At 35.7% G+C, this 26,024-nt stretch overlaps 1 protein-coding gene across 5 annotated transcripts in view; it reads right to left on the minus strand.

Moving 5' to 3' along the window:
• Nucleotides 1–26,024, minus strand: part of TBC1D32 (TBC1 domain family member 32) — a 71,182-nt gene that overhangs the window by 13,347 nt on the left and 31,811 nt on the right. For 4 of the 5 annotated variants that reach the window (XM_048298405.1, XM_048298407.1, XM_048298408.1 and 1 more), the window contains exons 24-28: nt 19,179–19,301; nt 18,037–18,145; nt 17,100–17,193; nt 8,788–8,913; nt 1,890–1,973 (exon numbers count right to left, since the gene is read on the minus strand). In XM_048298405.1, coding sequence (XP_048154362.1) covers nt 1,890–1,973; nt 8,788–8,913; nt 17,100–17,193; nt 18,037–18,145; nt 19,179–19,301 — 536 coding nt within the window. The remainder of the gene's footprint in view (nt 1–1,889; nt 1,974–8,787; nt 8,914–17,099; nt 17,194–18,036; nt 18,146–19,178; nt 19,302–26,024) is intronic. The other variant, XM_048298410.1, reaches the window with a different exon arrangement.

Consider the following 26,024-nt stretch of genomic DNA (forward strand, 5'->3'; position numbering starts at 1 on the left):
ACTGATTATCCCTGAGAAAACTTCTTACTCTCCCATTTCCAAGCTTGTCTTCATTAAAGCACATAAAATATCAAAAGCATTTGCACATGAGAACTGTTCATCAGACAACCCTTTAAATGTAGGAGCCTTTATCCAATAACTGAACAGGCAAACCTACCCAGAATTAATTTCCAATAGTGCCTTTATAAGACCAAAAAAACCCCCCTCATTCAGAAAATACAAAAAGAAATATCAGGCAGACTGAGTTGGTTTATCATTAAAAGAAAATCTGTAATGCTGAAGAAAACCAAGAACTGAGGTTTTTACTATGTTATCTTTGTTTCTGTATCTATTCTTTGGGATTTTTCATTCTAAATAATTAATTGAATGTATGCAAATGTCACAGAATTTTCAAACTTGGTCTTTCTTCAAAGTTGACAATAAATTTTAGATAAGTAATGCAGTGTTGTTGCCACCTCCATCTAATCAGTGGTTCATGATGAAATCAATTAAATAGAAGATCTAGGTTCAACCTTCCTGAATATGTTTTAAATCCCAGCTTTGACCAAAAGGTTGAGAAGAGTGGATTAAAATGAATGTACCTGATGACTAAGTGAACATTGAATACTGCTTCTCTTTAGAGATCTTTCACATTAGATGGAAGCACTTAGCTATCATGATTAAGGAAGAGCAGGATTGCTGTCTTTGCTGGGCAAGGCGTCCATTTGGAGGATGCACGGTCAGATATTTGTTCTTCCTCTAGTTAGTTTTTGCCTTTTGAGCTTTTAAAGGAACTATCATAATTATTATTTGAATTAGGAAGTCTCAGAAATATGTAATTAGCAAGCCTTATAAATACATGGAATTATTTTATTGCTTATTAGGCCTCATGAGAAGTTGAAAAGTAATGCAGGACAACACAAAACGCTTTCAGTATCTTTTAAAAAAAATAAAATTGTGATAGAAGTAACTCTCCCATCAGCAACTCTCTTCATAAAGCAAAGAGACAGATACTCAAATGAAGTTAAGGATATTCTGTTTGCAAGCTTTTGGAAGCTAAATGCCACTACATAAAAAGAAAGACAGCCTCTAAAATTACTAAAGGGGTTTTATGCTTTGAAGCTTCAAAGGCAAGCCCCAAGTCTCCAAGGATACTATATTTGCATCCTATGAATGGGAGAGTAAAATATCAGTATAAATAACAGACTCTTCCCAACGTAGGCTTGATTCTCCACAGTTAGTAACAGAATAAGTACTCTAAATGGCTGAACTACAGCCTGAGAGAAGAGTCCTGGATAAACAGCGAAGAATGGAAGTGCCATTTCCAGCAGATATTAACATGGCTTCTAAATTTTCTAATTTTATCAGTGTTTCAAAGTATTAAAACAGATTACTTTACACTCAGAATAAATCAACTTTATCATTCATCCTTTATTCTTGGCTGTAAGCACGACATCTGTACAAAACTAACACTCAGATTACTCTGACAGCAATAACAGTTTTTAATACATATCCTTTAATACAATATAAAATGTATACCTTTGTGGGGCTTTCAAAAGGGGAGCAATGATTGCTTACACCATCTTAAATATTTATGCCATCAGCTTTGCAAATCATATTATAATAGGTGTCAACTAATACTCTGAATCGTACCCTCACCTGTTCTGCATCTCCATCTTTCCATTATACACATAGAAATGTGAAAGCCCATCACTAACAATTATCTGTTCTGTTCACTCGAGCACATCACCTTCTGCTCCCAAGTCAGGTATTTCCCACCAGTGAAGTACTGAATTTCTGAGCTCTTAAAGAACATTTTAAACAACCTCCAAAATTATACAGATACATTTAGAAGAAAAACAATTTAAATATGAAGAGGCTGCATGGCAATAAGTTATTAGGAGACTGACCTTTATAGCTTCCTGTGCTGAAATAACAATCCATTCGGCTTTCAGAAAGATGTGACACGAACTTTTCAATTAATTCTGCCAAGACTGCAAGAAGTAAAAATCCATTAAAACATTAGAGACAATGAACAAAATGTGGAACTACGTCACCTAACTAAATGACAATATATGGGAAAGTAAAGCTATTTAAATTCCTGCATATTTATTCATGTTTTTATGAAGGAACAACTCAAAACCTGCACTGCACTTTTACATTCCTAACACCATTCCTAACTTAAATTAAATTTTAATAGCTTTATTGAGAATATATTCAGTGTAAACGGAAAGAGAATCTCATATTATCTTTATATCTTCCAAGGATTACTTCAGGATTTGTTGCATGGCTTCAATAAGAAATTAAAATTAACTATAATTAAACTATAATATCTTACCACATTTGTCTGTGTATGGAGAGAGGAAAGGAAAAAAAACCCACAAGCCACAAAACCAACCAACCAATCAACCACCAACCCCAAATAAATCCAACAACCAACACAGAACAAAAAACTGACACCATCCCAAAATTATGCTAACAAAAGCACATGAAGTTTAAGGACTGTTTTCAAAAAAACTCAATATAAAACCACCTCTGCCATCACAGGATAAAAATTATTCATTTATATTTATGCAATAAGAGTATTTTATTTGGGAAATTCTGTATTTAATGATGACCATAATGTTCTTCTTCAGTTTTTCTTCCTGCTGTGGAACTTTGAGCCTGCAGATCCTGCATAGATAAGTCCGATGCTGACATCTGTTTACTACGGAGAAAAGCTTATCTCCCTTCTTGATAGGATTTAGTCAGGAAGTTAGCAAGAACTCTCAGTGACAAATTATTATCCAAACTGTCCTTGATTCTTCAATTCTGCAAGTTTGAGGCTATGGCAACTGAACACATGACACCATACAAGTTTAAACAAAGCTTACAAAGAAGCCTTTACACAAACTGCATGGAGGAGGCCTGTATGAGGTAAGCCATATTAAGAATTTAAGATAGCAACAATGAACATATTTTTATAAGTAAATGCTATCCTAAAACAGCCGCTGTTGTCTTGATAAACAGGATATAAAGCATACAGATGTGCATACTGATACTTCTTTTCATAAGAAGGCAAAGCAAGGGAGCGTATTTAGAGAGTAACAACTGCTGCTACCCATAAGATTTCCTGTTTAAAGACCATGTTACCATTTTCTTGGCAGCACCTCCATTTAATAGCAATGAAGCTTCAGCTCCTGCTCCCCCATTCTTGCATATAACTCCATGCATCCACTGTGCAGGTGGGTTTGCTGGTTTTAAACTGAATAGTTCACAGAATCATAGAATGGCCTGGCTTGTAAGGGACCATAAGGAATACCCAGTCCCACTACACTGTTTAAGTGGACAGTGGCAGGAGCAGCTGCAGCAGCACAGGTGAGGCGGAGCAGCAACGCATCCTGGAGGTAGCAATGGAGAAAGCCAGAAAACTCTTGAGCTAGCCATGCTGACAGGAAAACTAACACAAGCAGTTGAAGAGCTGAGCAAGCTCTTTCAGGAATGAGGAGGAGGAGAAAGAGAAAACCACAGACTGATGCTTGTTATGCCAGAAAAACAATGAAGAAAAAGATATAATAAAGACAATTAACTCTTCTTCTAATTATTTTAAGCTAACATACTGACATTAAATCATGGGGGTTTTTGTCTTGATTACTTGTCTAAAACATTTACAGAAATTAATTTACACTGAATAAGTCCAAAAAAGTTTTTAAAAAGTTGATTTTTGGTAATGCTAAAGAAGTTTCACTACAATAGCTAAACATGAATTTACAGGTAGAGTTCCAGCTCCAACAGTAACAAAATTAATTTTGAGTTGCAAAGGACTATTAAATTAAAACTAAAAACCTATATGTGTAATTTATAATCTGATGCACTCATAGTAAAAAGAGACTGCTAATTAAATATAACATAGCTACCTTTAAACATGGTTAATAAAACACATGGGGCTAGAAAAAGCAATTTACTGTACAGAGGAGTGACAATTTATTCTATTTTGAAGAATAAAAATACTCACTATCTTCACTAATATGTTTAGTGGAATTTTGCCCACAAACAATATAACAAATATTTGTGTAAAATGAGCAAATGTGTATATTCTTGAAATTGTAGATTGCAAAAAGCAGAAATTAGACTTAAAATTTTTAAATAGCTATATATTTACTGTATGTCTATTAGTATGGCGATTACTGAAATACGCCATACTAGAATAATAAATGGGAACTATGTTAAGATTAAAATATTCCATAATTCAGAAAATTTGAAACTAAGTTGGACATTGTACATTTCTTCCCTTTTTGTCATAAGACATCCACATGCTTGACCTAGCAGGTGAATACTTCTGTTCAGTGCTTGAGTTAATAGAATGACAGCTCAACTGCTAAGCAATATTTTGAAACTCAAACACTAAATTGATTTCAACCATTTGAAGGTATTTATCTAAGTACCTATCAGGATCTTTGAAAAGATTTTAATGAAGTTTGAGGGAGGAAGACAAACAAGAATTTATCAAAACACATGTGGTTAATTCATAAATAGAGGGTTTTCACAGGATGGTCCTTTCCAAAGGAATGTCCATGTGAAATGACAAGTAGAAAGTTTTTGTCTTTTAATACTAAATCATTTAGCTGCCATTTGGACACTACTGGTTCAGTGATTTAACTGGAAAACTAGACAAAAGACATTTAGGCAGGTTCATTGTGCAGTACAGTCAGTATTGCTGTAAAAGCGCAAATTTTCAGGTAAAGTTGTTGTGGCCTACCAACACAGTGAAAATGTTGATTTTCTTAAATTATGGTAGCTTGGCTGTATTAGCACTGAAGTTTTTAAGAGTCTGGCAATCATCTCATGCAAATTTAACTCATACACACAAAATAAATAGACTTTTTATTTAGGTGTGTGTAATTATATACAAAATAAATGGAAGCATTTTTAAATTTCTTAAATTACTGCAGTATGCTCGCAGAACACCTACATTCCTGCAGGATTTTCTTTTTCTTTGAAGCAGTAGTTTACAAAAGGAAGGTAACTGAAATAGCTTCAAAACTGCATAAGAACATTGCTTGAAAAAAAGCATGTGGTTAAAACGTTTTAATAGGTAACAACCACGAGCACTAACCTAATTGCTACTCTGAAATTTTTAAGCCAAAAAGGTCAAAAAATGTAAAAAGCATCAGATTTTTTTAGATCCTCTAACATAACTAGTGCTACTGGATCATATTCTATGATCCAGATGTTTCAGAGGAGTTTAAAAGAAAATACAAAGAACTCTTTTAACAGCAGTTCTGCTCTCAGGCACAAGGTGTGACTCTTGGAGATGGTGCTGTGCAGGGCCAGGAGTTGGACTCAATGATCCTTGATGCTTCCTTCCAACTCAGCTGATTCTGTGATTCTGTGACTTCTGTTAGAGGTCAGAAATTCAAGAGTGAAAATCTTGGACAAATTAGTTTTTTGTAAGAGTAGTGTCAGAAATTTTCAACTCCATCAACCATACTTCAGTTTAATAAGTATATGAAAAACAGAGTTAGCAATTCTATTCTTGATGGCAACAACAAGGAGGACTTTCAATTATTGTACATTAAAATGACAAGTGAACAACCTACATTTTCTCTGAAAAGAGGAAAACAAGATAAAAATTCTGACAGTGCTTCCATTAGAGAAGAACATTGCATATCTTATATCAATATACAAGTATTTTCTTCAAAAAACAGCCCTTCAAATCCAAACCAAATGTCCTAATCTTTACACACTTGCACACACATTCCTGTGCACTCACACTGCTTACAGTGGCTCCAAACTGGTTTGGGGACAGAAGAAAGAGTTTCTGATCTGCAATTGTTCTTTCTGCATAACATAAAGACCCACTGTTCCACTCGAATTCTGACACAAGCTTCCTTGGAAAATCAAGGACATGAAAAGGTAAACATCTATTTTGAATTATTCTAAAACTACTTTTGCAAATACAGTATCAGCATTTTGTTATCCTGAACTGAAAACACTACTACAGCACACAACAGTCATGGGATCTTTATCCTATGGGAAAAGTTCTGCAGTTAATTTCAAATTTTTGAAGCAATTACTAAAGGCTGCAGCACACATACATCACAAACAATGACACTGCTTCAAAGGCTCATTGTGTTTTTTGTCAACATGTTTTGATAGAGCTATGTCAGATGATGCAGAGCTCACAAAATATTAAAGGATTCCAAAACACTGTATTGACTGTAACCATTCTGCTTCCATCAAACATTTCACTCGTAAAAACTGAAGAAAATTCCTATGTTTTATGGTAAGGTCTCACATGCCATTTCAAGAGCTGCTATCTTTTCTTTTCTTGGTTGATTGGTTTTTATAAAGAAAAAACAAATTAGAGGTAAATTAATAAGCCCTAAAGAATACTGGCGATCTAAATCCAGATCCTCAGGGAGAAAGGTGATGGAAAATCTGAAAGACCCTATGGAACAAATAATTGTTTGTTATCCCTACCCACATCACATATGGATATAAAGCTTGAGAAGAACTAACAGGATTTGGGGACTGAATATCTCATTATGAAAGGAAGAATGTGAGCATATAACTGATATGATCTCTGCAACACCCTTAATTTATTTTACTTTGGGTTTAAAGTCTCCTAAAAGGGGAGAGGAAGAAGGGTACTGAATCTGCCCAGAAGTCAGCTGCTGATACAACATTAACTGCAAACAGATGAAAAAGGAAGTTTATGGAATGGAAAACAACAGAAATACCTTCTTCCATACCTGAAGGACAAAAGGAGGAGATAATTGAAAAAGGCATGGCTAAAATAATCAAGATGAGATTCTGGTTCAAGAGAAAAAAAAACCCAAGACCAAAAGCCATCTCTCAGTCATGTGAATTATTTGAACATGCACTATACTAAGCCTAGATTCACACAGACTAATAATTTTTTACATAAATCTAAGCTATTGCTCAGCAGACTGGACTCGCCTGCTTCTTTTCCTGACAAAGCCTAGATGCCAATACACAGAAAGCTCTTACCTAGATGTACTAAAGACACTTCAGGGAGACCACAAGTACTGTAACGAGTAATCCAAAAGAAGCCAAGACTTAACCTGACCAAAGGCTCTCCCTATGGTTCTCTAGCTGATAAGTGACCCAAAGACAACAACCAGCTATACACCTAAACACCCACAAATCCATGGCACCTGTACGGAAGGAATGACTGCAAGAATGTCTTTGTCATAGCTTATTGTGCCTAGAACAACAGACTGTAGAAGCTGGTTGTCTACAATATGTTTCGTTTTTAGGCAACAAGATAAAATCCCAAACTTTCAGTCCTGATGCATTAAAAGACATGCAAGGCTAAGGAAGGTTTTATGTCCTTTTAGCAGTTCAATAAAGCCTTTCAAAACTGGATCTTGATGTTTGAGCACAGAAATTACTTAAAAGCTACAGTCAGAGGTGATGCTTTAGCAGAGAAAACACCAGTCTAAGGACAATCCCAAAAGCAATGCATTACCAGAGCATTTAGCACAAAAGTATTGACCAAGTTGATGTGAGAGTAATCAACATGGGAAGGGTGAATTAGAGATATTGATACCGTTCATTTTGCTCAATAATTTTTTGACGGAGTTCAGGCAGGTTCTATAGATTCAGCATCTGGTAATCCTGACACCACATCACAGAATATTTTTAACAAATCAATACACATTACACTATACAGTCCTTTAATCTAATGTTGTCTTTGCTCATTATGTTCTGGTTCAACTCCTGTTAATGTCAGTCCCCCTTAGAATGGGCCCAGTACAGAAAGCACAAGTGTGCATCTTTGTTCCGTAAACCTTGGAGACTGCTCCAGCTGTAACTACAGAGAAACCTTTGATTTCTGGGCACCTGGACTGAAGCCTCTCCTCTGAAATCTGGGAGAGTTTTGCATGCTGCAAAAGATACACAGCAGCATAGCTGTTTCTCATAAAGCAGATTCAATGAACACGATGTTGTCTCAAACCACAGAGGTGCAGATATTTTGCTGCTTCTGAAATATCTCCAAGCAGATACAGAACATCTGAAGAGCTTTGCAACTGCCAGTTGTATTAAGTGCTTATTTAAATAATATAAAGGGAAACCTTGGGCACCTGTAAGCAACAAATTAGACTACATACTGACCATCTGACCACAATCAGAATTCCTATGGGAATGGAAGCCAATTTCTGAGAACACCTCCCTTCTTTATGGCTCCACAAACTTATATGATGTCACAAGGGAATTATTATGTCTGACTTCTGATGATTTATGTCATATGGATGATAAGTGTTTTTGCTTTGGCTGCTTTTGTTTTTTAACTATAGCAATGCTCCTGCATGATCACACTGTTCATTAGAAAATGCATATGAAAATGAGGAAGAACCTGAATGAGCGGGTTCATTGATGTTTAGTACGGCTTAATTCTGATATTTCTTACTGAAATTGCCCATTAGTACAATTTCCCAACCCATATTAACTCATTCGCCAATCACTGAGAAACATCTGTTTTCTTTCAGGCTTTCTTTTACATTTTCTCAGTATCTCAATAATGGACCCTTTAGAGATCTGGAACAAAGACTTGTATTTGAGCCCTCTTGCTCTGTCAAATTTCACTGACAACATAGAGGGATAACAGTCATAAAGAGAAACACAGGAGATAGAAGCATAACCTTGTTTTCTTAGGAAAATCCCATTGAAATAGTTTTCATAATCAACACAAAATTACTGACTACTTGTACAGATAATGTACTTCTCAATGAAAGGAAGAAGACTTGCTTACTAGTGGTCTTTTGCCCGCTTTCTTTGTTAAACTTATTAAGTCATACTCACTTGATCCACTGAGACTATCTGGACTGGTTTTCATGACTTTGCAGAACTCTTTTCTACAAATTTCTGCCCACCCAGTTGGTTTGTCTGGACTTTTTAAGAGTGTTAAGAGCTTGTCAAGATCTTTATCTAGAAGAAATGAAAAATTAGTGTTATTCTGTAATGATCATACAATGACAGAATAGTTTTGAGTTGAAAGGGACTTTAAAGATCACCTAGTTCCAACCCCATTGCAACATGTATTTTTGGCAGACCTCATAAGAAAAGACTACATAAATATGCCTTTTCCCAAGACAATTAAACTGGAGAAGCAGTCCTAAAGCTGATGACATTCTGCTTTATACAAAACAGAAATATTCATTCTACTTACTGATGGGGTTTCGTGCTTATTTTGGCTGGGGTAGAATTAATTTTCTTCATAGTGGCTGGTATGGGGCTATGTTTTGGATTTGTGCTGAACACGAGAGTTGATGATCTAGAGATGTTCTTGTTACTGCTGAGTAGTGCTTATACAGATCTGGCATTTTCTGCTTTCATACTGCTACCCTGGCAAGGAGGCTGAGGGTACAAGGGAAATTGGGAGAAGATACAGCTGGGACAGGTGACCCAAACTGACCAAAGGGATATTTTACACCATATGATATGCTCAGTATATAAAGTGGAGAAGAAAGAGGAAAGGGAGGAACATTCTGAGTGATGTTGACATGATGAGTTGACATTGTGGTGTTCAGTCAAAGGTTGGACCTTAGGATTTTAGCTTTTACATTTTTCATATATTTGGAATTCTGAAATTCTTTAGTGTATAACTATAAAATCCAAATATAGTGTTAGCTACTGTTCTCCCATTTTAGTCAGACAAAACAATTCCTCTCTAGGCCTGAAACTCAAGGACACCTTACTGTCGCAGGCCCCAAGAAATGTAAACAATAGTGAGTTGGGGGAGAGCAGACTTGGGGTAAATGACTTCATTACCTGAAGCTGTAATTGGAAGATTAACCTCCGATATACAAATGGACCAAACTCATAAAAGTATGAAAACCCATGACTCTGTCATCCATTTTGTGTGTTGTCCAGCCTAGGTGGGCTTCGTCTGCCCTACTGTACCTGAAGGCCCTCCAATAAATATAACTGCTTTTTATTCTCTCAACTTTGTCTAGCCTCTGTTTTTAGGTAGTCCCAACAAGGCATCACAATGATATCTAAGGTCTTTTCAAACCTTATTGATTTTCTGATTGCATTTGTCTCTCTAAGTAACCATTACAGGTGATGGGGCCCTGCTCTCCTGCAGATGGCTGAACACCTGCCTGCCACCAGGATGCAGTGAATTAATTCCTTGTTTTGCATTGTCTGTGTGCATGGCTTTTGCTTTTCTATCACAGAATCATGTGGAGTTGGAAGGGACCCATAAGGATCATCGAGTCCAACTCCTGGCCCTACGCAGGGCACCCCAAGAGTCACACCATGTGCCTGAGAGTGTTGTCCAAATGCTTCTCGAACTCATAAAGGCTTGTTGCTATGACCACTTCCCTGGGAAGCCTGTACCAGTACCCAACCACCCTCTAGATGAATAGTATTTTCCTGATATCTAATCTAAACCTCCCCTGACTCAGCTGCTTACCATTTCCTCAAGTCCTCTGTCACTGGTCACGAGAGTGAAGATTGGTGCCTGCCCCTCCACTTCCACTCGTGAGGATGTTGAAGACCACAGTGAGGTCTCCCCTCAGTCTCCCCTTCTCCAGGCTGAACAAACCAAGTGACCTCATCCACCCCACATAAGGCTTCCCCTTCAGACTTTCACCATTCTTGCTGCCCTCCTTTGGACACTCTCTAATAGCTTAATGTCTTTTTTATGTTGTGGTGCCCAAAACTGCCCCGAGGACTTGAGGCGAGGCCACCCCAGTGCAGAGCAGAGCAGGACAATCCCATCTGTGCCCAGCTGACAATGCTGTGCCTGATGCCCCCCAGGACACAGCTGGCCCTCCTGGCTGCCAAGGCACTTGGCAACTACCAGGTAACTTGGTTCCCAGAGTACTTGATGCTGCTATGAAATACTTTCTGGCCATCTTGAGGGGAAAAATAAAGATGGTACCTGAGAGAAGGCAAATGCACATGCATTCTCTCCAGCTGTGTACAACCCTTCTGCTGTTGGACCATGCAGTTCCCATCATATGAAAGGATTGCAACCTACAGTACTACTAAGTAGTCACTAAGGCAATGAACATTTTTCATACCTTGCAAGATCTCCTTTGTTCTGTTTCTACATTTTGGACACTATAGAAATGAATGCTGCCATGAAAGGTGACTTCTCATTAAAGTGTCAACAATTGTTTGAGCCAGTCTATGGCTATCTAGAATATTTGCTGTTACTTTTACTTCATTATAGCATTTGTATTTCAAAACACTATTTTCAAACGATCTTACTCTTTTAAGTGATTAGCATATTTTCAACAGAATTATGATTTTGCATGTAATTTATTTTAAGCTCATCTAAAGACCTTAATGATTTATAATTAGCAATTGTATCCCTGTCATTGGAATTTATTATACAATATATAATATTTCAAAACAAGCTTATTATAGTAACTTAATTATTATCATTAATAATGACACCAAATTAATTAACCTGAAATTTCTTTGTTATCCTCAAATAAATAAGTCCTCAGTATCTTCCCAAATAACATGCAGTGATGCTTAGAACAGCTTACTTATGAAAATTTAATGTGAAGAAGGATTTAACTCTTACAATATTATCAGAAGGATTTCTAGTTCTTTCTCTGCCCTTGTTATTTCTATAACAGGTGAGTATTGAAGAAAATCCTGAAACTGCAAAGGAACACTCCTTGTAGTACAAGTTAAACAGTTATTTTACTTCCTCAAGGATTGCAGTAGTTCAGTTTGGCAGAAAAGGATCAGAGACTACAAGCTGAGATTTAATCAGTCAGCTTACCAGAATCCCATGCAACCAAGATACTGTACTGCAGATATTTAATATATCCATTACAAACTGCAACTGGTATCATATTATGGAAACTTACTCCAGCTTATTTTCTTCCAGGTAAACCACTTGCTTGCCTTAACTTGTCATTAAATGTGGATTATCACTTCTGCCAGACGGTCATCACAGTACAAAAAAAAAAAAAAAAAATAACCTTGGGGAGTTTTTTGAATGAAAATTGCTTACAAAAACTCATGATACTGAAAATTGCCAGCTCACTTTCACAGTTTAGTATATATATATACTCAACTATAACCCACCCAACAGTATTACCACATAGATGAAACTTAAGCAACCACACAATTCTGGGCTATACATATTACATGTTACTGAGGGCAGGCTATCACACTACCACTACAGGTGTTCTAAACACACATCAACACCAAAAAACAGAAGTTCTGGTTTTATTTCTTCTCTTTTCTGGTATGTCACTAAATGAGTTCACTAGTTATCCTAAATTAATGATCTGAATTTTATTTTTTTTCTGGAAAAAATACCAGACCCGCTAAGTGACATGAAGGATTGAAGGTGAGGGAACAGGGGGAGGAGAAAAAAAAATAGGAAGAAGAGAAACGATGAGAAAGAAAATTACTAAGACCTTCATCTACTGATGCTAGTAAGCTTTTAAATATGGTCATGATTGAAAAGAAGCTAATGTAAATTTAATTAATCTGCTGTACTCCTGCTCCCTTCTTCATACGTGGCTATATTTTGCTATCCTATCTCTTACTCGTACTTATTTTGTGCTAGTATTGGTTGTTCTGTGTAATCCCATGAAAAAAACCAAAACCCCACATTTATTAGTTTATGAAGCTATGAAATTGCACTATAAATAAGCTACCATTACATGCGTGTATGAAATCTGAACCACTACATCAAAACTGCAAGTTTAAATTGATCTCCCTTTTCTAAAAGATGCTGCTTCATAATTCTTCAAATAATTCTTCAGCTAGCTTGTTTAGGTCTTCTAAAGCAGGTAAGACCTGAAAAAATTCATCAGTGTTTTAGAAAACATAAGAAATGCAGCAAGCCCTTTCTCATTTGACAGTGCTTTGTGGTAGAAGTGTTCTTCTGTATTAATAACTAAGATCTGTAAATCCATGTGTATCTTATTCAAAATCTAAACTGAGAGATTAACAACCTGACTACAATTTATTTGACTAGTACATAGAAACAAATCCATATAGAGATATAAATTTAGGAAACCTCATGTGCATTTCTCAGACACCTTACTACTCTTTCATCCTTTTTTGAGTGGAGTTAAAAGCACAAGGCAACAGACTCATACATGAATACCAAGACAAATATAAAATGAAGGAAGAGTCAAAGAAGCGTAGGTGATAAAGACATTTATGTGACATTATAAGGGATAACAGGAAAGATAATACAGCTGATTCTTGGACAGAGAAAGTTTAGGAAAAAAATTAGAGATTGCTAGTAACAGGTATTAGAAAAAAAGGCTGAAATCAGATTTAGAAAATAAAACAGAACAAACATGCAAACAGACAAGAAACCCTCAACAAAACCAAACCAGAAACATGGCAGCAAGTTTCCATTCAAATTACAAGTATAAAGCAAAGAACTCAGAGAACAGTGGCTGAGATAAATTATCAAAATACTTTTGATAAGAAGTAACCACAGATTTTCGGTACCAATTCTGGACTGTATAAGTCCAGAAGAAAATAAGATTAATGAATGGTGGAGTACCCAACTTTAGGGAAATTAGTCATTGCAGGACATTTATGGACAATATTTTTCAGCCACACTCACTACCAACTGTCATAACTGCAGAGCTAGGAGTAGGAAAGGAAAACATATTCTGTGCAAATAGAAGAGTGAATATTACAGTTTAATAGACTTCTAAAGAGCTTAACTTTTAATAATCTACACTATAGTTAACATTACAAGTAAAAAAAAAAAAAGAAAAAAAAAAATTCACAGTTGTATCCTGAATATAAAAGGACTATATTACTATTGGAAAACCACTTAATTGTTCTTCCTCAAATTACCTTAATGAAATAATAATTGAACAATTAAAACTAGAAAAGCAACATGGTATCTTGCTGCAGTGTAAATAGGAGGAAATGGAATAATTAATTTTCACATGTAAATAATGATCTACATATATCATTTGAAGTTTCACTATAAATTATCTTCGACAGAAGTGAATCACTAATATACTGCTATCCAATAGTTTTCAAACTCTAATTACTAGCTGAAATGATGAGTGCATATTAATATACAATCAACCAAATTTATTTTTCCATAAATTCTTTCCTACAGACACATATACCACACAGACAAATATCTAACATCTGCAAAACCAGGACAGATATTTGTAAATACTGACACACTACAAATTTTCCTCAAATACAAATACATTTTTTGGGCGAGTCCGCTTACTCAAAGTGTCCTCATGAAATGGAAGAGATACTCCACTACTCCAGTGCAGTTACCAAATTTACCAGCATAAATTACAATGGAGTCCTTTTTTATTCAGTGAGTCAGTGCTGGTTTCTGTGATCACTGTAGCAGCACAGAATAAAAGCAAGAGTGCTAAAAAGGAGTTATTTTAGATGCAGCCTTCAGGCCTTGGTACTGGGAAACACGTTCCATATGTTGTCAGTTACCACTGCTCTACTTTTTCTTACAGATCATTAGCTCTCCTCCCTTTGCACCCCAAACTGAACCAAAAAGATGTCAGTGTTGCATGTTTAGTACTGTCCTTCAAAAGAACTTACAGAATAAAAACCCCACCCATTTTTTGGGTTTTTATGCTAGAAAACTCCGTGCAAATAAGTACTTTTAAGTAATCACCCCTTATAAACTACTTTTAGTTTTATCCATGGTTTCCATTATACCAGATAGAGTCATAGGCTAAATGGAGTCCAGGGATGTGGAAATGAAGCTTCCTGTTCTCTGACCTCAGTTTGGCCACACTAAATCCAAAATGTTGTTATAGCATCTATCATTCAACTCCATCTGAAGGGAGGGTTAGAAACAGCAGTATCAGGCTCAAAAGCACATCTGTAAACCTTTTTTTTTTTTTTTTAAACTCTCACCATCCATCTCCAATATCTGTTTTATAAATATATTAAAAAATCAACTCAGGTTATGTTTTTACACATGACATCACAATAATGTGATGGATACAGGACACATTTTCAAAGTACAAAGAAAAGGTAAGCTTCTCTTGAGGTGTCCATATCTCTTGAGCAGTAAAAGGGGACACAAATAAGAGGTCAGGACAGATAGAATAAAACCTACAGTCACAGCTTTTTCGAAAGAAACTATGCATTCTTTAACAGTATTAAGAATCTACTAGTCTTAATTATTCATGTCATAGAAACACCCAAAATAAGAGGACAGGAATGATACCTCACAGGTTACATAATGAAACACCACAGCATGAAATTTGAATACAAGACACGTTCAGGGAACCAGAGACATTGTGCTGGCCTTCGATCCAGTCATGCATTCCCACTCATACCAGGGCTCCAGAACTCTTGCCAGTCAAAAATCTGTGTGAGCCCTGTACATCTCCTTGCACTAAAGCAGAATGAAAATTTAACAAGTATTTTTCTAAACTTCAAGCAATCTGAGTAACACACAGCATGAATTCTGAATATTCACAACAAAGAAGTTGTAAGATCTTGTATAAATGTAACTCATAGATTGATCTCATAATCATATTTTTAACCTCTCTTATGAAAGAAGACTTCTATCACTGCCATATCATAGTGCTTAAGAATACAGTTCAGATATTCTCCATTTACTATTCATGCTCCTGATTTCTTTTTTTGCAAGCGCTAGAATAGCAATTTATGAATTTCATTCTTTTAATTTTTGATCAATTTATTCTAATACTTTCTTTCAAAATAACTTACACATCCTGAAGGCCTCAGTCTGGCAAATCATATGTTCACAATTTGGTGGTTTGTTTTGTTTTGTTTTTTTAACCTGAGTACTGAAATAGAACACTTTCAGTGTTTTGTTTCACTTTTATTTTTAAACAACAAACACAAAATATTTTGACTCCACTAACAAATGTTCTGTTAATTTTGCAGCTATATAATCTTTTACTTCAGTTACCTTTAACATTAAAAATGCCATTCCAAATTAAAATATTTCTTTGATACCATTATTTCAATTCTTCATCAAACTCATTCGCAAACCTTTGAAACTTCATTTCAGCAAACTTACTGTTAGCCAAAGTTTTACCCAAGTTTTCCTAGTTGGCTCTCATCCACAAAAGTGACAACTGTAATATCTCTTTCATTAACCCACTGGGTAATGATGAGCAACAGAATTATTCTGAACAAGAGAACAGAGGGATCCTTTGAACATGTTCTGAGAATAATAATAACAATGCAATGTACTTTTCCAACCCAAGAGCAATACTATTGCCTTCTTGAAGACACCCACTTTACCATTATCTGATTGTTGTCTTATGAAACTTGCCTTGGGAAGCCTGGAACAGTAGTACAAAAGCTAAGATACAGAAAACTCCCTTCTTTTATAACTATATGGCCTTTCCTCTGGTCAGAGCACGGAATCACCTTTTAAAATTTTTTTCCCCAGATATTTACAAACAGACTATTTTATAGTCCACAGTTAATGAAGAATTTTTATCACTTCTGTAAATCTGTCTCTGCTAAGGAAATTCACAAATAATTTCCATTAAGTTCATCTCAGGGATATAGTAAACGCGAACAAATACAATGAATGATTTATTTACCAAATCATTCATTTGCATTGTCTGTGCAAACTAAAACCTTAAAATAGTTTCTCTGTGTGAATTAAACTGCTGTGCCTAGGTAGTTCTTCAAAGGATTCTTCAGTCTGCTCACATTCCAAATTGATGTTCAATGTGGAAACCAACTATCCTAAACGCTACCTATTTCACACACCACCAAGCTCTGTAAACACAGGGATGTGAATCACGAAAGTAGTGTACAAAAAACTCTGCAGTTTAAGCAAACTGTCTTGCTTCAGTTACTAGAGAGATGATATAAATGCACTTTGTGAGTCACCCACCCGAGACAAGCCAGGAGGTTAATCTTGAAGTTTGTATAAGAATTAGATTACCAAACAGAGCTTTGCAGATTGACAGTTGCACAAAGCCAGACAAGCAAAACCAAACCAACTTATTTAGCTACGATTGTAGCTAACACTGAAATAACCTTAAGTACTTAATGAGATTATAATCTGTGGGATGTGAGGGTAGGAAGCAGGGTGCAGGGAGGAAGGAAAAAGAAAATTTTAAAATTGACTGAGATGCTTGCATGAAATCTACACTGCTTGCATGCTTTCTATGTACCTTGTCTGAATTCAGCTTTCCTAGGAATTTCTGAGAGATAACACTTTGGCACAGGGAATGATGAAAACATTGGCCAAGGATATAGACCACTGCCCTAGAAACAGGACCAGAAATAAATTAATTTAGCAGAAAAAATAACAGCTTTTTCTCAATTAATACACAAGGGTACAGTTCCCAGAATTACTGCCTATGAATCAAAATTATGCTTGATACTACAATTTTCAATGAGATGTGCCATAACCAAAAAAAAGGAATGAGAATCCAAAAAGCATTTGAGAATATAATTTTTTATGGTGTATATACCACTGATGTTTGATTTTATGGTTCCTTTTTTCAACCACAAAGAAAATTGCAGGTTTTAAAAGAAGTTATGAAAAAAAACCCCAACAACCTACTGAACTGTATTTCCAATTTTGTACATTGATCTAGGTGTCTTTGTTGGTTGCTGACAGTAATCTGCATTTCATCTTTATGAGACTGACAGCCAGTGAGAAGAAGAACATTTAAAGAAGTTGCTTAACAAACTGTCCATTGTTAGAACATCGATGAAAGCTCCAGGTTTTAGATACTGGACATGAAAACCCAAGCATGGAAAAAATATCAAATAAAATGAAGATAAATGGAAAGCTAGTAAAGAAAACACAGAAATATAAAAGTGAAAAAAACCCCCTGTATTCTCTTAAAAGTAACATTAAAATGCAACAAAATAAACATGTCATCTGAACAACATAGGTACATGACAATCCCCAGATAGTGGGAACAATGTGTTTTCTCAGTGTATCACTTCTTTAAAATGTTAACACTTTATAAAGCTAAAGGTGGTCTGGTATTTCTTAATGTTAAATAATTTTGCACATGCAAAATTATCAGCAAAAAATGTTCAGTTAATGAAGGCAGAAGTTACAGAAAAAGAAACTGGTACAGTTTAGGTTCTAACCTTATCTAATTCTCTCAAAGGCAAAATCCTTTCCTGTGGTCCTCCAATCAGATTTATTCTTACAAGAACATGGTTTCTCTCCACTGACAGACCATCAATTATAAAAACTCTGTGGAAAAAAATCCAAACAAAACACAAAAAACCTCCAAAAATTAGAACTGCTTTGATTTACTGACTGTTTAATTCAGAAAACTTTAATAAGCAAGAATATTTTAAGAAACATACTTGAATTAAAGCACAAGCTGGAATACACATAGGCATAAATAAACAGAAACATGAAGTATTTTGAGATGTCTCCAAGCATTGTTCTAACTTTGTGCTTCCCTACCTACTACTGATTAGAAACATCTGAGCAATTGCTAGACTCAAAATTTTGAGTAGAAAATACCACAAGTTTTGTTATTTCACATAAAAATTATATAATTAGGGCAGTGACAGTTAATGGACCATCAAAATTTCCTCCTTATTTGGCCTACCAGTATACTTCTGCTGTCACAAATAAGCTGAGTTATTCATTATTTGAAACATAGAAAATGTCTGTAACTAAATGACTTTCTGCTTCTCTCCCAAAAATACTTTTTTCCTTTTGAAAGGATGTGCTGTGCAATTTTATTTAGAAGACAGCAGTGGAAAGTCATAGAAGCTGGAGAGTTGTATCTTAGTCAAACTGTTGGAGAGTTGACAAAGCTACAAACCAAACAGTGACAACAACAAAAACACTCTCCCACAAAAATCCCCAAGTGCTGATGATGCCTTTAATTCATGAACATTAAAACAATACCCTGATTTTATATTAAATACATAACATTAAAAACCAGTATAAATTAAAAGGCATATTTACATCCACAATTTTTGAACACTTTTTGTTTAAGGAACAACTTAAAAGTAATACAAATAAAAAGTAGTAAAATAATTGCTTTTTTATTTCTTTTATTTTTGGGGTGAACATGGGAGAAAGAGAAGTCTATTTTATTTTTCATAATTTAAAACTTCTGACAAACCTGCATGTAAGGAAACTTATGGACATTAGAAGCCACCTTAAGTGAAAGCATTTGTATGTTTAAAGCCACTAAGGCATTCATGTGTTTGCTCAGAAGAAGAATTTGATGGCTAAAATAACATTTACATCAGTCACTTCTTACCCATGTCCTTCTGACGTTTCTGTGACATTTTCCTCTTGAGCAGTTAGTAAAACTTGTGACACTTTATACTGAGTCTCCAAGAGTAAAAGGGTATTGAGCTCACAGCACAGCACATTCAACAGCCTGCAGAAGGACACATTGAAATGATACGACATCAGTCAGGACTCCAGTAACGCACAGTAAGACAAGAGTGAACGTGTTTATGAGATCTTGCAATGGAAAGCAAGGGGAGAAATACACAACAAAAAAACCCACTTGAAGTGTCTGACAAAAACCCAGGCATTACTAGGTCAGGAACACTCCTTTATATCATTTTTAGCCACTCAAGTGGCACAACCTTAATCAAACAGGGTCCCAACAGATTTTTTTGTGTGCACTGAACAACCAGAGAAAATACCCCACTGGTCAGCTCAGTCTGCTTTTGAGTTTGCATCACAGAATGACAGAAATGACGCAGGCTTAGTAAGACACTCCATGTGAAATGTAAGGAAATTATACAATAATAGGCTGGTAAGGCAACTCAGAGTCAGGTTGTCTGAAGGGGGAGGAAGGCAGGGAGGTAAAAAAATATCTTTCCTTTAGAAAGTAGGCTTTTAAGCCCTTCTGTATAATCAAATTTAACACAGTTCAAAAGCAATAAAAGATTTAATGTGTAACATAACCAAAAAATCTGCTGGGTTGGGGTTTTTTCAGAGAAACATGAATGGTAAATGAAATTAGTAATAACAAGTGCCCAAGACAGTGCCTTATATACAATTTTCTTTCATAAATTTGGGGCAAATTAACAGGGTAAGTACTCCAATATATTTTCATATAAATCTGAAGTAAAGTAATCCAAATCATACTACTTTTTCTTTTAACTAATCTATTCATTCTAAGACCGCAACAGAATAATTTTATTGAGGGCTTCCAGTTCAAGGAAAACTGTAAATGTAACTAAACATTCTTGTTACTGGTTTTATTTCCTGTTTTAACACAGTCATAAAATGAAACATAAATTACATCTGATCAGCATTTTATTTTGTATTCACGTAAGATTTGATATGAACTAGAAAATACACTGTTTTAAATTGTTTGTTAGTCAAAGCTTATTTTCTTCCCTGTAATTCCCAATATGCTTCTACTGACAATAGCAAAAATTCATAAGCCATTCTCCCAATAATTTAACACCTGCAAATTCATACAGTTGTGGCCAAGGATTAAACAGTCAAGATGAGAATATGTCTCTTTAGGTTTTTTTCCTGTTGTTTTTTAATACAACTTGATCTGTTCAGTTTCAGTATTCTTCAGGTTTTATTTCTTTTACATTATCTATTTTGTGACATCAATTTGTTCTCAGTACTTTTCAAAATCACAGAAGAAGCAATGACAGTTCAACTATAACTTTTATTATTACTATTATTTAGAAGAAAAAAAAAACAGAAAAGAGCACTGAAACCATCATGAAGATGGACAATTTCTTCTGTTAAGTACAATAAATGGCAAAAACCTATTTACAGCAGTTAAAAACCACTTGGGAGAAGACTGGTAGCTGAGAATGCTTTATAACATCTCCTCTGGTAGGCAAGGCAGGGCAAAAAACAACCATAAGCAAATAAAATTAGGTAGATGGAATAGTCGTAAAATAAATGAAAAAATATACAAGATCTAATATGAGCAGCTGCTGCTTGGGCATCCAAATGAAATTTTCACCTATATAGAAAAATACATTTAAAATGCTATTATTGAAGTACAGGTGTATTTAGTTAAATGTAATATTCCATTAATTACCTTCCAATGTCATAAATGTATAGACTAAGGTTTGTAATTTTTTTTAAAAAATCACATTTTATAGTATGTATATTTGTAACCATGCTTGAATACAGCTATGGAGATTTTTCTTTTTTGTTTGCTTTTAATTGCATTTGGAACATAAGAATTGTATCAAACTCCCCAACTCAATATCTCATCTATAAGAAGCACATGCTTGTGAGAATGTATAAAACCTTTACAGATATAATACAACAAGAAAAAACATATCTTTTTGAGACATATTTTAAAATTTTCTTTGGAAACCGGAAGACAGAATTCCCAATCTGAATACTGCTGAAAATTGGAAGACAGGCTTTGATGAAGTTCTTGTATCTGGGGAGAACCCAATGCAACAGCACAGGCTGGGGGCCAGTCAGTCAGAAAGCAGCTTTGCAGACAAGGACCTGGGAGTCCTAATGGTCAATAGGTTGAACATGAGCCAGAAACATGCCCTTGAAGGCCAGCGCCATCCTGGGCTGAGTAATGAAGAGTGCTGCCAAAAGTCACTTTGAGGGAGGTGACCCTGCCCCTCTGTTGGCACTGGTAAAGTCATACTGGAGTGCTGAGTCTAGTTCTGGGCTCCCCAGTAACAGCATGACAGGGATGCACTGGAGGAGGTCCAGCAAAAGGCCGAGAGGATGATTAAGGCTTGGGCCATTTGGCATAGAGAAAAGCAGAGAGAGCTGTGAGTGCTCAGCCTACAGAAGAGGATCCTCAGGGGAGATCCTGTCAATGTGTATAAATATTGAACAGGAAGGTTTGAAAATTGAGTCAGCCTCTTCTCAGTGATACCCAGTGAAAGGACTAGACGCAATGGGCATGAATTGAAAGACAGGAAATTCCATTTTAATATATTGTGACGGTGGTAAAACAGTGGAACAAATTGCCCAGAAACGCTGCAGGATCACCAGCCATGACAATATTCTAAACCAGACTGGACACAGCCTTGAGTAATGCTCTGTAGTTGAACCCACTTTGAGCAGAGCAGTCGTACTACACAATCTTCCACCTCCCTTTCAATTCTGATTATATAATTCTGTGATCACTACTAATAAGATATACCATACACCCAGGAACAAACTGCAATGCATATAAAATACAAGATTATCTGAAGGCAGTCCTTTATAGAAGAATAATTTTAAAGATATTCAGAAATATCAAAATACATATCATAGCTGTGAAAGTATGCCAGGAATAAGTAATTTTGTTCTGAATTCTGCACTTCCTGCCCTATCTTTCTTGGAAGGTGGTCCCTGGATTCTATCCCTTCAACTACAATTTCACAACTAATACTTCACTGCAGAAATCCCTAATCTAAAAAAAAGGCATTCTAACTAGTATTTTGTTCCACAAACTATCTCCCCTGCTTTTGGTATGTGGAATCATAATGACTTCTTTAATTATGACAGAAAAAAAGGTCCTTCTTGGGATATAAATCAGCTAGTAAATAAACCTTGCTAATTTTTATGTTGCCTCTCTAAATTTTTTTGCCTGAAAATAATATAATTAAACTGCCCATGATTTACTCTGAGTTGCTAAAAACGCATATGATGAGGATAGCTTATTAACATACTTCTCAATATTTTTTCTATGAATGAGTTCCTTTTAAGAACACAAAGCAATATATCCTTTGTTCTTTTTCCCAACGTCAAACTATGTTTCTCTCAACAGGACCTTTATTATGGTAAATCCAATTCTATTTTCCTGCAGTTCCCACTACCCTACCATATACTGTTCTTCCTTACTGTCGTAATATATGTTCTTTCCAAAGCCACTCTGATGTTCTGTCCTCACTTCAGGGATATCTGCTAATGCTCAGCTGGTGGTGAAAGATGCAAGATACTGTTCTTGAACACAGCAGCTGTAACAGTCGGTGGTGGGTTGACACCAGTCAGCAACTAAGCACCCACCCTGCTGCTCACTCCCTTGCCACAGTGCCTGGCCAGTCTACAGACAATGAGACCTGCAAGACCAACCTCCAAGCCCCTCAGTTTTTATTACTGAGTGGGATGTTACACGGTATAAAACATTCCTCTGGTCAGTTCCAGTCAGTTGTCCCAGCTGTGCTCATTCCCAGCCTCTTGCACATTCCTAGCCTACTTTCTGGGGAGTGGGGATAAAAAAGAAAGCCCTGTAGCTGAGCAGTTGCTTGCACAATTTCAGTGGGAACATGCTTTGTTATCAATACTCTTTTACTCACAAATTCAAAACACAGCATCCATGTGGGGTTCTATAAAAAATTTAACCCCAGTCCATACACAGTCCAGTGAAACAAGATAAAATTCCTTGCTATAAGCAGCATGAAATTTCCACCATCTAGAAAAAAGAAAGCAGCTCAAAATAAACTATACTACAATCTCAGTAATAGATGTGTGCATGCAGCATAAAATGGCTAACTAAACACAAAATGCTTATATCTATGCTATAGACAGTGACATGAGGATGAAATAGAGGACTAAACTGGTCTCTAGTAAAAGGTTTTCTTTTGGCTTGCAGTTACTGCCTTCTACAGCTATAAGCACGGCTGAATCAGGTCAGTGCAAAATACACAGCATGGTATTTGTAGAGAGCTCAGTTGCGACAAGGTAAGGTGCTTTTATCTCTCAGGAATAAATATTAAAAACTGAAGAGCAATAAAACAAGGACTGGAACTTCTTTGCAGTAGCAGGACCTCCTTGTCACTAAATGAGTATGTACAACAACAGTGAAATCCAAAGCAAAACTTTCATTAAACAATTTCAGTGTCATCATCATCAGGGGCAGCCTCAAAACATTTAACATCAGAGCTTACATTAACAATTTGATTTATTCTTTATTATGCTTTGAATAAGAGCCCAAACTTCAATGAGAACGTGGATCCAAACAGTGAGTGGCAATGACTATCAAGTGCCAGACCAGTAGACAAAGGCTATGGCTAACAAAAAACCCCCAAAGAAGTCAAAAGCCACTCAGTCAGTGTTGGAACACAAAGGGCATTTGGAAGCTTCAGCCAAGCAAAGCTTTGCACACTGCCTTTGCACACTGAACAAAAGGCATTAGCAATGAGCAGATAGAGGATGCCTCTGCACTTGGTCTAGCTAAAGGATTGAGGCTTCTAGTTGTTCCACTGAGGGCAATGCATGGTTTTGAAAAAAAATATGAGTTTCTGGATACAGAAGTTACACCTTTGGTGCCTGGGGCACTGGAAGCTACTACCTTAGGGCAGTCATGTTTCTCCCAGAAAACTCAGTGACTAATGTATTCCTTACAATGTTTGCCACATGAAGAGATTTTCAAAAGAGCACCTACGCCACTTCAGCTACCCAATGTACCTACAAATGACATGTAATCTGATTGCTAATGGTAAAAAGTTTCCCTAGCTAAACAAAAATGCTTTCCATGAGCATCACTTGCCAGCCTAGAGGACTGAGAAGTGAAGTGCTTTAATCTTCTCTCAGCTAAGTAAAGAAAAAAAGTCAACAAACAAGTGACATCTGATCACAGAATCTACTGTTCCTATTTTATTAATAATGATTTGTTTTAAATTAATAAACCTAAAAAAACTTTTATTAATATATAAATTAGCAAAAAATTGAATAAATTGTGTAACTACATGACCACAGATAATGTAGACGCATTCTCACATAATCCTGTTGCAAATCCTCATCACTAGTAGTCACTGCTAACCCAGACCCTGTCCCCTTTCACCTTTGGGTTCTGCTAATCATAATGTTTTTTAATAAAGAGAAAGAAAAAGAGCCACTAAATATAAATAGCATTATGTTGCAATCATTAAAATCACACATTCTCTTAATTAACAATACACATAATGCAAGAACAACTAAGGAACAATCTACTTTATATGCTGAGGCTACCTCACTATTAAAATGCAATTATATAAGGGGGCTTTTTAACAATGCAGTTGACAAAAGTAATGGAGAAGAATGCAGGGGTGTTTGTTATGTGTATTTCCTAAACTCACAAAGTTATCTTTTGCCTATCACTTTTTTTTTCATTTAATTCATTCATCTGGATTTCACTGGAGTGCTTTAGATGAAATTTTGACTACTACGTACTGCTTTAAGGCAAATTTCAAGATGCTGATTGATTTTGATGTTAGTATAGTATGAGCCATTTAAATTTTCTCTGCTAGTTTTTGGGGCAACAAAAATAGATACAATGCATTTTTATAATTTTCTGCACCCATTTGGTAAGCAACAAAACTAGGATAATAAATAAAAAAACATATTTGCCATGATATTTTATATGACAAAGAAAATGTGACCTAACAATGTCAAAATATTTATTACACAAACCTGAAAATAACAAGCCAATATTCTTTTCCTACTTGCAGCAGACAGTAGCTTTACAATCCTGAAGCTGATACAGATGAGCATATGACTTAGACTAATATTTACAATTTTCTATAATTCCACAGAAACAGAAATGCATTTATTCACACTGAGCATTGTAATAAATACTGTGTTTTCAGCCTTGCCTTGTCTAAACCTAAACTAAATCTATTTTTCATTGCAGTTCAAATTATACTTCTACAAAATAGGTTATCTTCATATATCTCTAATGCTAGTTAAAGCACATTGTGTCTTTACAATTAAGCAGTCACAATTAGCATGTCTGAAGGAAAAGGATGTACCCTCAGAATTTTCCAGGTATTTCTCTGCAGAAAGCCAAACTCTTGAACAGGCTGCTTTCCTTGTCGCCTGATGCCCACTAGCAGGAGGCATCTCAGTGAACAAGTGTGGAGCTAACAAAGGTTCTTCTGATTCAGAATGTACATACAAAAGATCTTTTGACTTCACAGTATTTAGGAGTTCTATTGATCTATGGTCGAAATAAGCCACTGGGGAAAAAATAAGATAGCCAAAGAAAGAAAGGGTCTCGTTTTCCTCTTTAAAGTATTCAAATGCCCCTACTATCATATTACCATATATCCACAAAAAAAAAAAGATTCCAGGAACAGTGTTATAGAAGTACTCTATTAAGTAAAGGGAGTTTTTGCAAAGCTGCCTGTAAACCAACTCTTATACCCTCCCACTGCCCACAGTCTATGCATAT

This window comes from Corvus hawaiiensis, chromosome 3, assembly GCF_020740725.1.
Source record: "Corvus hawaiiensis isolate bCorHaw1 chromosome 3, bCorHaw1.pri.cur, whole genome shotgun sequence".
Classification (NCBI taxonomy): Eukaryota; Metazoa; Chordata; class Aves; order Passeriformes; family Corvidae; genus Corvus; species Corvus hawaiiensis.